The sequence below is a fragment of the Pavona decussata genome, unplaced genomic scaffold (assembly GCF_977016875.1).
Source record: "Pavona decussata unplaced genomic scaffold, jaPavDecu1.1 SCAFFOLD_143, whole genome shotgun sequence".
NCBI classification, from domain to species: Eukaryota; Metazoa; Cnidaria; class Anthozoa; order Scleractinia; family Agariciidae; genus Pavona; species Pavona decussata.
The window spans coordinates 1,922,409-1,937,756 of NW_028145556.1; the positions used below are offsets into that span (position 1 = coordinate 1,922,409).

Here is a 15,348-nt window from a genome sequence, read left to right on the forward strand (position 1 = left end):
CAGGGCTTGTCTCATGACTCCAGGGATGTACCTCAATCACCAATGATTTCCCAAGAACGTTACCACATTTTCTTAGTGTTAAGTAATGACAAACCTCATGAGAATAATTTATTACAATAGGGACCTTAAAATACCCTGGACGCCGGCTAGGAAGACGGCAACCGGAAGTAAATTCGCAAGGTCTTGAATTTAATTTGCATAAATGTCACGCCACTTGACGGCCTCCACCTCAGTTGCAGCGGCTACAAAGTTCATTTTGGCGGCCTCTCAGAAAGGTGAATTAGTTTTGAGACTTTTTCCTATAAATAAAACATGATTTGCACAACATTTGTAAACCTTTTTATAAGAAAATGGATTCCTAAATTGTTTGATTCAAATTAATTTTAAATTGTTTTGAATCATAATTCAGGTTTTAATAAGATTAAATTTAGAAATACAATTAACTATAAAAATGAGAGAAAAAACGGAACGACATTTCGGTGTTATCCTGGCACCATTATCAAGTAAAGAATGCAACAGAAAAGATAATTTATACATAAAGTAAAGGTGTGAAATAGAATAAATTAAATTAAAACTAAAAGTAACTGTCCAGTGTTCATTCAGAAGGTGTCATAAAATGGGAGTTTTGTCCGTTAGACAAATAGTTTTGCACGAATGGAGTCTGACTGGGTGTTTAGACTCGGTCTCTTCTTTCTTCAAGTAACTTCACAATCCTAAAGAAATGTCAGGGAAAGCTTGATTGTTTAATATTCCAAATGCTTTGGATCAGAAAGAAGAGACCGAGTCTAAACACCCAGTCAGACTCCATTCGTGCAAAACTATTTGTCTAACGGACAAAACTCCCATTTTATGACACCTTCTGAATGAACACCGGACATTTACTTTTAGTTTTAATTTAATTTATTCTATTTCACACCTTTACTTTATGTATAAATTATCTTTTCTGTTGCATTCTTTACTTGATAATGGTGCCAGGATGATACCGAAACGTCGTTCCGTTTTTCCGCTCATTTTTATAGTTAATTGTAATTCAGGTTTTAGCGTGTTTATTGAGGGAAAATTGAGCATCAAGTCTTTAGAAAGGAATCCGAAAAGCAAGTAAATTTCCTAGCACCAGAGTATTGCTTTATTTCTTATTTTCAACTTCATTTCTATCTTTTGAAACTAATCAGCGGTAGGTTAGGACCACTCTAGAAAATGATTTTGCATTATTGGTAAAAAAAAAAACAACAACAACAACACACACACACACACACTGTGTGGATTTTATACTCATCATCTTCTTCAAATCGTGTTTTTACTTGCCATCTAAAAATGGCGCCAAAGGCTTGATTGAAATTCTCTTTTTCTTCCTTTAGTGTGGTAAGCTCTCGGGTCTTCTTAAACTAGGTCATAACAGTGAAACCCCTGGATCTCTGACTGTATCTGTTTGTTGTTACTCGTTTCGGCCACCGCTCGCACAACACAAATCTTAAGCTTTGTTTTTCCCGCTTAAAGGTGGCGGTCACAACCCATGCCCTCTCGGACGTGACTGCGTTCTTCAAGGCCGCCGTGTCCAGTATCTTAAGGTCCCTATTATGGTATTTTTTACAATAACTGTCAAAATTCCACATGTTGATTGGCTCATAGCTATCATCTGTAAGGGTACAGACAATAAAAATGATGTCAGATGTAATGTGCACACTTTATCAACTGAAAATAAAGCCAATTCTGTTCCTGCTTTTGCCAGTATATTGTAAGAACAAATAGTTAGCAGTTTTCTGGATGAAAACTGACCTTCATTCTTGCACTTTGCTCTGTCCATCATGTTTTCCTTCTCCGTTTTCATCTTCTCAACGTTAACGTTGCGGTCAATGGTATCTGAGGATTGAAATGACATTTACTTAAAATTCATCTTTTGTTTAATGTTCAACAACAGTACACTTAAAGAAAATTCTTCTAAATAAAATAAGAGTTTTGATTCACTTTTTTTAGGTTTGTCTTTCAGTATAGTAATAAAGTGACTTCTTTTGGTATGACATGATACATATTCAGCACAACCCTCGTTAAATAAATCCATACCTTTTTGATAATCTTTATTTAAAATAAAGCTCATATTTGACAATGTTGTTAAAAGATATGATGAATTTAATGAGAAGAATGATTTCTCAGGTGAACAACTCTTAATGCCCTTAAAAAATCTACTGCACTGCAGTTTGTTCAGATTTAACTGTGAATTAAAGTAATCTGTAACTGAGTTAAAGTGGATAAAAGACCACTGGAATAATATTTTATCAGTGCAACTTTAAGGTGCAGAATCAAGATTTGAAAGGGATTCGAACCCCTTAACTTCTGCATTACTGATGTAGCGCCCTACCAACTGAACTGTCCGATCATTTTGTGATATCAGAATATACCCGTTGAAGATAACTTAAGATAACATTTATGAAATAAATATCAGGTCTAACTGTGTTTAGGCTTCCTTCCTGGAAATGCCTTAAAGTTTTATTTGCTTAGTACAATAGTTTACCAACAACAACATCAACAACAACAACAAACAACAACAAAAAGTTATTTAAAAAAACAAAAGAATAAATGGTTTGTCCTGCAAATAGTTACAAAACTAATTGAGGCGGGACAAGACGAATCCAGGAACACTTTAGAAAACTAACAAGAACTTACATACTGTATACAGACATGCAAAAACGTTACGTAGTAGCAAATGACACTGCATGACCTTTTGGATTCTGAAAGATGAGAGGCTTCTCCTGAAGTACACACCTTTTTTTTAATTTCCAGCAAAAAAAAAAAAAAACCAAAAAAAAAAACCACTTACCTTGATTATGGTGGGGCCATTCTTTGAAAACAATAGGATTGCTTAAAATATTTGCCACAAGGGAAGCAGCCATGGTACTTGCGAAGTACTTCCATTCATCACTTACAGACTGACTGAGATCTCTATCACTGGCTACACCTTTCACTATCAGCCACTCCATTTTATCATCGTACGCTGCTGTAAAAAGACCTGTCAAAAAGAGGACACAGATTGAAGTTATTGCTCCAACTTAAATGTATTGATCCTAGCCAGTATCCTTAACATAACCTTGGGGAAATATCACACTGGTTTAGCTCAACACTGGTGACAACACTGGAGAGGGATGGGTTGATCAGGAAAAGGAACCCATGTCAGCCACCTTTATTATTGCTTATGGCTTACAAAAGCTATAAATTGCTATTCAGTTGTTGACAGAGCAAAGGATAAGGACGGAAAACTACTGCCTTGTTGCTATGCAAGTAACTCCATTTATATGTATATATTAATTTTGTGATAAAGGAAGTGTTTAACTACCATTTATGTAACACTTCCTTTTCCCTTTTGCTTTATTGTAAATTTGTCTCGTGTAATTTTCACATATTTTACCTTAATTCAAAATTATTTGATTTTAATGAACTATGCAGCCCTGCAAATGATTTGTGTACCACATAATTACAGTCAACTCTCTCGTAAGCGACCATGCACCCTTCGTGCACGACAAAGTGGTCGCTTACAGGAGGTGGTCGCTTACGGGAAAGATCAACAAACTAACCCTAATACTGGATTGATTAATTAATTACATAAAAATATTACCTTAGCAGCTAAAATAAGGAAAATAGAAACTAATTTATTTGATTTGTTTCACATCTATTCATTCTTCTCATGAAACTTTGTATAACATGGTTCATGGTTCATTTTGGAACTAATCACTGTAACAATTCCCGTTTACCTACAGATCTAATTATAGCATTCTTCTCAGTCTGTAAACTGTCGTTATCTGTCAGCAGTCCGGGGAAGCGTCATCAAAATTGAACTTTTGTCACTACTGAGTAATGATTTACAACCGATCATACGTGATTATGTTGGGTGGTCCCTTACCGAAAACAGAAAACAAAAGAATATGTGTAATTTCTGGCCTAAAAAGTGGTCGCGGTCCCTTAAGAAATTTGAGTGGTGGTCGCTTACGAGAGAGCTCTTAAAACAGTATTTAACTGAGAAACAAAACGGTTGTTTACGAGGTGGTCGCTTACGGGAGGTGGTCGCTTACGAGAAGTGGTCGCTATGAGAGAGTTGACTGTATCCACTAACTGGATCTCAAATGATCCCTGGATTGGATATGTTCCAAACCTGAAGGCCGCCACCCTTCTAAAAGATAACGACCCCTTAACATACAGTACATATTTTGACTGATCCGATCTTACTAGTAATTGAATTATTACATGCCCTGGATGCTGTATGAGTTCTTAATACACTGAGACATATATAACACAAGGGATACAAAAAGGCTTTAAAATAATGTTCCCTGAATTGGTTATGTACTAATAATGAAAGAAACTGTAGGGCCAAAGACTTATTATATATCTTAATAACATTTTCCATAAACAAAAACACCTTGCACACCTTTTTAGTTCAAATTGTATGTTTAGAACCATCTTTTCATGATAAAGTGTACGTCCCACGATCACAGTTTGCTACACATTTTAGTTATACCTCCAAGTAACAAGAGCATTAGCCTCCTAAATCTAAAAGCAACAAGGATCGTTATTTCTGCCGGGAACTTAAATTCATGGTACTGTAGCTTTAATAAGCCCATGAGACGGTTAGAGTCTGCTGTAACACATGCAGTTTGTGACCCACACATTTTTATGTTTGTTGAGCTCTCTCATCGAGGCTCAGCAACTTAGTGTGATCGACTAACACTGAAAGATTATTACCTTCACCTTCTGCTTCCAAGGCAACTGCAGAAGGAAATTGCTTGAATATCTCCTCTGGGGCTACTTGCTCCTGCAGGCTCAGCACATCGGCATTACAATGTACTCGCACTTCCTGTTCATCTGGGTTTTCCAAAGGAGCTGTCCAGCCGTAAGATGCATGTCTGATGAGGTTGCCAATATTTCTGCTTACAGGGGTTCTGAAGGCACGGGTTGTCAACTTGGCAGACACCACTATGTCTCCAATTTTGATAATTTCAGAATTTAAACCATGGCAGGTGCCCACGGAAATCACAGTTTTGGGGCCCAAGACCCTGACAGCATTTTTTATGACAGTTGAGGAACCGCCTGGAACTACAGAACCTTTGGAGCATTTTATCAATGCAATCTTAAGCTTCTCCTGCTCACCACCACTTCCAATATATCCAAACCAGACTGGACCAATATCTTTGCAGTAACTTGTAAATGCTTTTTCAAGATAGAAATAACAGCTCAAGAACTCGCAGTCCTCCACAGTCAATAAAAGAACATCAACTGGGAGTTGAGCATTGCTCCAATCTATGTAGGTGTTAGGAAGATCGCTTGTCTTGGGAAGCTTAAAACAGAGTTGTGGTGGCTTGCTATTGCAATCATGTGAACTTGTCTCTCCAGTCTCTTTCATTTTTGTTCCTAAATAAGAAAAAAAGAAAAAGAACAAACAAAATAAACAACCAAGGGAAACAAACCACAGTTTGTTCAGACTGGTGAGTTGTGTTTATAAAACTTTGCCAAGCAAACATGTTAATTGTTACACTATGGGCGAATGACTTAATTTACCATTGTTGCGAAGAATTAAATATATCTTGAAAGAGATTGTATTTTGCTTGGGGATATGCAATTTATTAAAAAATGACAGTCTGCAATTTCCTTATAAACATTACAACTTATAATTAATACATGTAGGAAATCACCACGGTCACCATTGCAAAGCTCACCTTAAATTAAAGGTGTCATGTTTAGCATCAATTTTTGAAAGACCTTTTAAAGACCTTGCTTGGTACTATTCACGTAATTTAAACAATGGCATTAACATAATGTCTATTTTATTTTATTTATTGCATTTTTTACACTTTTTTTTACAAAACAATACATACAACAATACTACAGTAGAGTGACAGTAAAGTGATTATTTTACAGTATAGTGCACTACTAAATTGTTGCTAAAAGTTAAAAGTGTGCAAACAGTATGATTTCAGGCAAAAAATTAAAGCTTTGGCTATAATAGTGTACTCCAGGCATGTACCCCAGTTAATGTCACTGTTCCGTTTAGAGTATCCAAACACACAAGCTTTAATGAAACGTAGAGTAATAAACTAAAGTAAGGACCACAAGAAACGTCTGGCATTAATTTGGGGGACACCGCTCGACGATTGGTGTGACTGGCGACTCCTATTGCGTGACCATTTTAAGGCCTCACTTCTCTGGCACTTCCAGCTGCACCTAGGCCAACAACAACAAAACACAACAACGCACTGCAACAGCAGCACAGCTAGGCCAGCAGGGCCACTCCAAGAAGAGTATTAGCAGGTCGCAAAACTAGAGCGCTACAAGCTGCCATCTAGGCCAGCAACGCGCAAACCTAATTAACTGAATGACCTATCATGCCTCACCTATCTCACCAGCGCTGCTGGGTCGGACCGGAGTATTGGCAGGTCAATATTACCAAAAGTCATTGAAATGAACTAGAGAACTTAGCTTGGGGAAGTCGCTATGCAGACTTAACCAAAGCGCAAACGCCGATAGGCATCCCCAAGTTTATTTGTTATATCACAGATCAACCCCCAAAGGGAGGGAGGGTACATTTTTTACGGCGTAACAGTAGATAAAACCACGTCGTAACCAAGTGTGACTTAGAACCTTCTATCACACATTTAAAGCTAGACAGCGTTCAATGTCAGGGCCAATGGCCAGGGTTGTACTATGCTTATGATAGACTTTACATCATAGCAAACACGACATGAATGCACCATTCACTGGTTTAGCCATACAGAAAAAGCAAACTAACTTGTCTCCAGACAATGTCGCAACATATTACAATGTGACTATTGACTAACATGACAATGATACAGTGATAAGTCTAAAGTACAGTACGTAGAGATGCCACCCAGGGCTAAGGGCATCACGTTCCATTAACTGCGTTTTACAATTGTATTGTAAAACTTTCTTTAACTGATGATCACTGAATGATGTAAGAGGTAATGCCCAAAGTAAAGGTTACATTTTCTATTTACCCAAAAACACTTTGTTGATTTATCAGGTGCCTGCCCAAAGTGTTAACTATGATATGGGAAGCAGAAAGATGAGGTGAGGTGAAAGAGGAACATTTCGCCTAATTCATTAGTTCCCAGCTGTAATTATGCTTTCCCTTTTCCTGTCACTGCAGCCTATTTTGTCTCTGAGCACAATCTCTGCTGAATATTTGGTTGATATATCAAAAACGAGAAAGAGTGTTTTATCTGATTTCTAAACAAGGAGATGAGGCATAGCTGAGTTTTCTTAATGTACCTTGATTGGATCGAGATGTCTGAAAATCAGATCAAACACTCTTTCAAGTAATTTCTCAAGCCACTGATGATTCTTGGAGAAATTCATTTAGCAAAAAAATCATCAGAGTTTTTGATAATAAAGATCACCTTTCCAAGCCTCAGACACTGGGTAGTGATTTCCTTTGTTTTCTTATCATGAATTATTAATACGTTTGGAGGGACAAATATAGAGTACTAAAGTGCGATGTCACAAATATATGAATTTTTTAAATTATGGGATTTATTAAAATGTTTGCAAGAAGGATGATGAAATTGCCTACTTAATTCCCTTACGAAAATAGTGCCTATTTTATATCTATTTTATATGTACTTTTTAAGCTATTTTTTTCCTATTTTTTTTGTATTTTTTCTCTATTTTCAAGACTATTTTAAAGTTATTTTTTACCTATTTTAAACCTATTATTTTGAAACAAAAAATAGTAAAAAAATAGACCAACCAGCAAGTCATAACTACCTACAAGATAGTTTTAAAATAGCTTTAAAATAGCTATAAAATAGAGAAAAATGTGTATGCAATTTGAAATGTTGATTATAAAATAGGCTTAAAATAGACATAAAACAGGGATAAAATAGAGGGAAAAACTTGGAAAATAGGATTTAAATAGGTTTAAAATAGACATAAAACAGGGATAAAATAGGAAAAAAAACTTGGAAAATAGGATTTAAATATGTTTAAAATAGACATAAAACAGGGATAAAATAGGAAAAAAAATTGGAAAATAGGATATAAATAGGTTTAAAATAGACATAAAACAGGGATAAAATACCAAAAAATAGGGCATAAATATCTTTAAAATAGGTTTAAAATAGGGCAATAAAATAGCTATAAATAGGTTGAAAGTAGGTGACAGTTCAAACTGTATCTAAATCCTCAGCCTAGATTTTCTAAAGGAGGTGTGCTTTAGTTGTGGTATTGGTCAATATTACATATCATAAATTTAATGATCAATAAATTATAGTCCTCATCTACCTACATATGTATATCTGGATGGTTAATAACATGCATTGCACACTATATGAATTTGTCATTCAAACCGTATACCACAGCCAGCTTGAGCTACAAACGTTATAAGTAACAGCAGGACAATTTCACAATGAACTTCTCTGGAAAGAAACATTCAGAACATGGCTTTGTCTAGAATTGTGTTAAGGTTTAAGGGGAAGTGCTAATAAGAAAGATGATTGGATTGATAAAAAAGATTGCACCTTTGCCATTTTCAACTGTGATATCAAGCAATGACCAAGACTGCATTAGGCAAGTTTAAAATATTTTATTTGGTAATTGTTCCTGAGTTGTAGCAGCATAACTCACGATTCATTACAAAATCGAATCAGTAATAATCATAGCTTGGTAACGTGCATTTGATCTCCAGTGAAATTATGTTTTTTATTGACTGACTGTCCAGAAAATCGACCCGCGGGACTTTTCTTAGCTAGCGGGATTGACAAAGCTCTTGCATGAAATCAAGGCAATTGGTCAGCCGGTCCAAGATTGCAACTAAACCCAAATCACACAGCGTTTACACGTAGAAAGATTTAAAAGCGACATGAAAAGTATGCATTCTCCTAACGTCAAATGCAATAACAGATAAGTGTCTGGCAGTCATAAATGACTTAGCTTATATTTATCGGGATTTTTCTGACTTGACTTTGAAGCTGCAGTCTCGAGTATTGGCCTTCACAATCTGTAGTAAAACAGAAAATTGTGCACTTTATAAGTCAGTTTGTCTTATTGATCAAGGCTGTTAGTATGATTTTTGACTCATATTGCAGTGAGCTTTTCCCCCATAACAATAATGAGTAAATTAAAAATATGAGGGTATACAGAATTTAACTCATGGTGCTAAAAAAGTATAATGTATTATTGAGCATGTAAAAAATAATACTTATACATGTACTCCATGAAGTTAATCATGCAACTTGAATCAAAATCAAGATTAAATGAACAAGTCTTCAGCTTATACCAAGACATGATATTAATCTGGCTACAAAGTACTCCTTAAAACGTTTGTGAAGGCTATAAATATCATGGAAAATCCAGTTCAGATTTGGCTTTGCAGTGTACGAAATGTCATAGATTCTAAAGCATGTGGCATGATCAGAGGTTGGAGGAATGTATAGTTTGTAATAATTTGTAATGCGAATCTTAACTGTTATTGAAGCCAGTTATGGTTTATTCTTTTCAGTGGATGAGTATATTAAAAATAAATAAGGAATGTCTACCTCAACAATCTAGAATTTGGATCGAGCCATGTAAAATTTCAAGAAGCACATCTACTCATTCCAAGCAGACTATATTTATTTATAAAATCACACATTTTCATGCAGTTTCTCATCAAAATTATTAACTAAATCAAAGCATACCTCTTTCTTAAAGTAGTCATCCACATTATGCTGCTTGAAGACATCATTTTTAGCTTAACAGAAGTAAAAAAACAGGGGAAAGATGTCTGTAAACCTGAATCCCGCTTAAGGTGGCTTACTACAGTTTTTCCGAGACTAAGTAGCGCGCGCTATGATAGCCTGCCATACGTCAGTATTTGTCGCGCGTGCAAAAATGACGCAAGTAACCTCAAGAAGTAACAAAAACCACTTCAGCACTTGAAAGGCATCAAATCTTTTTGTTGTATGTAGCGATCGTTTCAAAACTCCGTTCAAATATGTAATCAGGCCAAAAAAATATGGCAAAAAAGTTTGATAAACATTCGGTAAAAGAGCTCTAATTTACAGTACCTTTCTTGCACGCGATACATGGCGTTACATGAGCGCGCGCTTAAATAAAGGGCATGCGCAATTCAATTCTCGTCCGAGGTTATAAAAACCTGTCTTTGATCGAGGATTGCTCGAAAACTTACCGTACAACTTATGATGAAATTTTCACGGTTGATTTGTTCGGGTGAATCACGTTTGGAGCCAAAATTTTTGAAAAATCTGTAAGACAGATTTTGAGCTATTTTTGATTTCACATTCTCTTAGTTTGCACAAAAACTGTCTTACAGATTTTTATTTTACTTTGCATGAATGTTAAATCAGACCCAATTTCTTATTCCTGAAATTTTCAGGTGGGGTCATACGGGTAGAATTTGAGAAAAACGTGAGTTAACCTACTAGTGCCCAGTCTCTCATTGGATACTCGGTCGCTCATTTTGGCTATTTGTTGACGTTCAATTGTTCAAATTTCACATAGAACCGTAAAAGACTTACATAGAACCGTAAAAGACTTAAGCAAACAGTAAATAGTGAAGGGAAAAACAGCTTAAAACCTTTTTTAAAAGAGTTAAAAGTTGTGCCCTTATACTCCATTAAAACTGTAGTAAGCCACCTTAAAATCTGAAATGAAACGGTTTTTCTGCGAGCCTGCAGTGGCATGGCTGCTGACTAAAATAGCTTTGTTCATGCCCAGTCTTCCCAGTCTGACTGAAATCCAAGATGGCTGCCATTGTTGCTGTGCAGTGACTCCACCGTTCTTTTACCCGTTGTAAAAAGCTAGCTAGCATTGTACTTGAACGATTTATGATTCAAAACTTGCTGATCTTTTTGGCATTAAATGACCTCGAGATTAATTGAAGGTAATAGTGGTTTTCACAAATGCATTTCAGTGTCTTAATTAGTCGCTCATTTATGTATGCATGGTTCAGAAAACTTACAAGAAAGAAGCTGTGAATTATGAATTCCAGTGTATAGTGGAAGTTCTGCTTTGTGTGAGTACAAAACAGCTGCCTCAAAATTACATTTTTACATACATTGCAAGCCATGCAAGCTTGAATTGCTGAATAAAATAGGAAAAAAATATGATAGGTTAACCATGCATAGGAAAAATACAGTATTAAAATAGACTATTTTATACATATTTTGCAATGGAATAGAATCTACCTCCAAAAATAGGAATAAAATAGTATTTTAAATCTATTTTGCCATTTGTTCAAGGTTGTCATGGATAAAATAGGATTATGATAGCTTATTTTTTTCATATTTTCCAAAGGAACTGGCCATAGTCAACCCTATGTGCAGAAAAATAGAAATAAAACAGTCTAATTTATTACTATTTTACTGAGCAGCAGTGATGTTTCAAATTAAAATAGGATTAAAATAGCCTGTTGAACGAGCTATTTTTCAGCTTGTTATGAAAAAATAGAAATAAAATACACCACCTGGTTCAATCTTGCTTTAAAATAGGTTTAAAATAGAAGTAAAACTCAAATAAAATAGATGGTCTATTTTCCGTATCAGGTAAAATAGAAATAAAATATAATTAAGTGTGAATAAAATAGTATAAAAAAAGGTGTGATAGGATTAAAATAGCCATAAAATAGAAATAAAATAGGACTGTTTTTGCAAGAGAATTGGCAAAAGCTACACGTGACTAGAAAAGAGATATAAAAGACCCAATATCGCACTCCCGAATTGCAATAAGATGCCAATAATAATTTTTGACAAGTATGCATTTTAATTTCAATAGCTCTTTAATCCCACCAATCCCATAAATAATTATAATTATTTCAGAAATTAATTTATGTGATGTCATTACTTGAGTACTCTATTTATTACAACCATTAATTGGAGGTTTGAAATTTCTGTAAACCTACTTTTAATAAAGAGAAAGTTCCCAACTGCACTTGCAGTAAACACAGTTCTTAAATATTTGCATTTTTGATTTTGCAAGTGAAATTTTATGAAAGCTTTGACTGTACAAATCAAGCATGAAATGCAATCAAATATACATTTTAAAATGATACAGATGCTTAAAAAAATGCAGTGTAAGTATATATAGGTGAACCCTAAACGGTGCTGTTTGAGATAAATGAAACATATTCCTTGAAGTTCTGCATGATTCCTGCATGCATGGCTAAATAATTAGCGGGAAGCAGGTTTTGTCATTCATTACTTTCATAACAGGAGAAATCGATCGTTTGTTTCCTTTTTAGCTACTTAAAACTTTTTCTTTTAAGCAGGCAGTCAATTTGATGGCACATGCAAACAGTCTCTGGTTTTGCTTCTCTTCTATCAATTTACTTTCTGGATATAAATGATTTTCATCTTTGTAATTTCCATCCAGTACTCCAGAAAAAATCTTACTACTGGCTAAAATGGCTTAAAGTGAAAGTAAAAAATGTTATTGATGGTTTGCATGTGATGTCATGCCACGGCAGCCATGTTGGTGGACAGGAACAAGAATTAAGATTTTTCTTCTCTGGGAGTCAACTGCCATTTTATGTAAATTATGTGAGCAAATTTTCTTTTGTTTTGTCAATCAACATCCACAGCAATGGCAGCCACCTATAGCCAAAACTGAATTTTTACCAGTCTGTGGGTAGTTGGTTTAAGCATTAAAAATCTCTATCCCTGTCACTGCAAAGTCTTTGAAAAATGTTTCACTCATGATCACAGGTGTAAATTTCCATTCCACCGCTTTTCACTTGTTTTGAATTGACTCATAATCTACTAGCCAAAACTAAATTTTTACCAGTCTTTATAAGCTGGTTGGTTACCATTAGTGTGTATCCCTGTGTCAACGTCTTCAAAAAGGTTTTAACTGCTCACATATGTTTTCAGTTTCTCCATTTTTCACTGGTTTGTGGTCATCTCCGATTTCATCAAAGGAAAACTTTTTCATTACACCCAAGTTGACTGTCAAGCAATCCACAGATCATTGAAATTGAAAACAAACCCTATTTGCTTACCCTCTTGAATTCATATCATTTTCAGACCTGGTCTGTAGAATGTGGCATACCCATTTCTGTGAAAATTATTGATACTTATTTTCTGACTTTCAAACCAAAATTGTAAAAATCTATCCCCTATCTCACACCAAAAGGGCTCAAAAATGATACCCTTTAGTAGCACACATACATATATAGCTTACATAATTTAGATACTGCATGATATTATAAAGGAAAATACAGGGAGATGTAAAGAATCGACTATAAGAGGACACAGAAAAAATCTGAGCCCCAGATGGGATTCAAGCCCATGACCCTCCGTGTTCATGCACGCATGAACACAGTCATACAGTGACATAGGTTGGTTGGTTGGAGGTTCATGGGCGAGACATTTCTTACGATTAATGTGACTGCGTGATGCAGTTAAGCCTTAATGTGTTACTTGTGATGGACTCTGTGACCGCGTGAAGGCGGTTCGTAAGTCCAATCCACAAAAATGACCCTTGCTCGCCAACGAGTCCTCAGTAGCTCAGAGGTTAGAGCACCCGATCTAGAACACGGAGGGTCGTGGGTTCGAATCCCATCTGGGGCTCAGATTTTTTCTGTGTCCTCTTATGGTCGATTCTTTACATCTCCCTGTATTTTCCTTTATAATAATTTAGATAGACACCTTTATTACTTGGACGGAGCCCAAGGCATTAAATAGGATTTCTTCGAAAGTCTCAAATGGCAAAGAGGGGTCTACTGCGTGTGCGCAAAATGTTAGCCTAGTCTGGGACTGTTGCTGTATCTCTCCTGTATCTGTCGATGGATTGCGAACGAGGCAAAGTTAAGTTGTCGTTCTGGATGTAGCTAGTACCGAAGCAAGTAGAAATTGCTTCCGAGAATGACTCAATGTTAGAGTTGGTATGCCAAGCTGTCATGACAGATGATTGAAGCCAGTTACAAGGGATGGTTTACAAAGCTATAAAGGAAGAATTGTGGGTGCAAGGACAGGTGGTTATGAGAGGAAGTAGTATTGTAATCCCGGAGAGCCTTCAAAAACACACTATCATGTTGGTTCATGAAGGACACCAAGGCATGGTCAGGACTAAAGCGAGGTTAAGAGAAAAAGTATGGTGGCCGAGAATGGACAAGCAACTAGAACAAAGGATACGAGCATGTCACCCCTGCCAACTAGTAGGACCCAGGTCTAAACCAGAACCTGTGAGATCAACCAGACTGCCTGACTCCCCGTGGCAAGAAATCTCAATCAATCTCCTCGAGACATTGGGTGGAAGCCACCTCCTGGTAGTTGTAAGATATTACTCTTGCTGGATCGAAGCTGTCCTCCTTAATAAGACAGATGCGCAGCATGTAATTAAGGCCATGGAATCCATCTTCTGAACGCATGGCTTGCCAGAGACTATCCGAAGTGACAATGGCCTCCCTTTTGCATCCAAGGAATTTGAGGGGTTCCTGGGATACTTGGGAATAGAGCCCAGGAAAGGTGTGCCCCCAAAGCAACATAGAAGTGGAACATTGCAACCAGACCTTACTAAAGATCGTGATCATGAGGATCACACCTAGAAGGTAAAGATTGGCGAAAGGCACTCGAGAATATTCTATTCCAGTACAGAGTTACTCCCCATACTGTTACTGGGATGTCACCCGCAGAACTACTGATGGGAAGGAAGCTGCGTGACAAGCTCCCAAAGGTACAAATTCCCAAAGACCAAGTTACAGAGGCACAGTGGCAACAGCTCTTGAAAGAAAGGGATGCTCGCGCTAAACTGAGACAAAAGGAGTATGCAGACAGGACATGAGCAGCTCAGTACAGCAACATTAAACAGGGTGATCAATTGCTACTCAAGCGGACCAGAGAGAACAATCTGTCACCCAATTATGAACCTGACCCATACAAAGTCATTCACAAAGATGGAAATGCTGTCACCCTAGAGGATGCTAATGGCAACAGTAAGACGCGGAACATAGCTCACATGAAGAAATTTGTTGAGCCTGAAACCGCCGAAAAAGGGGAACTTGTGCAGCCAAAAGAACAGCCCCAACCGTGTATTTTTGTTGGGTCTGAAAAATCTGCGTGTATTTTTTTGGGTTCGAATTTCTGCCAGGCTAATAGTTCTTATGCAATTCAAGCCAAAGTTCCAGCAAGATCGAAAGGCAGAAAGGTAGTAGGTATACTGTTCTAAAGATTGCATTTTTAGGGCATAAAAGTCATGTATTTTTTTGGGTCTAAAATTTCCAGTCTTGTATTTTTTTGGGTGCACAATATAAGGTCCATGTATTTTTTTGGGTGCAAAATATTAGGCTCCGTCGGACCCCCCCCCCCCCCCCGTCACGATCACTAACATGGATGCAAGACTTTGAACGCACTTAAC

At 36.6% G+C, this 15,348-nt stretch overlaps 1 protein-coding gene across 19 annotated transcripts in view; it reads right to left on the reverse strand.

Moving 5' to 3' along the window:
* LOC146466546 (uncharacterized) overlaps positions 1-15,348 on the reverse strand; it is an 89,951-nt gene that overhangs the window by 60,495 nt on the left and 14,108 nt on the right. For 10 of the 19 annotated variants that reach the window (XM_085127213.1, XM_085127214.1, XM_085127215.1 and 7 more), the window contains 3 exons: positions 4,729-5,394; positions 2,816-3,004; positions 1,777-1,860 (listed from right to left, as the gene is read on the reverse strand). The exons of 7 other annotated variants lie outside the window; for them this stretch is intronic. In XM_085127213.1, the coding sequence (XP_084983339.1) occupies positions 1,777-1,860; positions 2,816-3,004; positions 4,729-5,394 (939 nt within the window). The remainder of the gene's footprint in view (positions 1-1,776; positions 1,861-2,815; positions 3,005-4,728; positions 5,395-15,348) is intronic. 2 more of the 19 variants (XM_085127211.1, XM_085127225.1) reach the window with 2 other exon arrangements.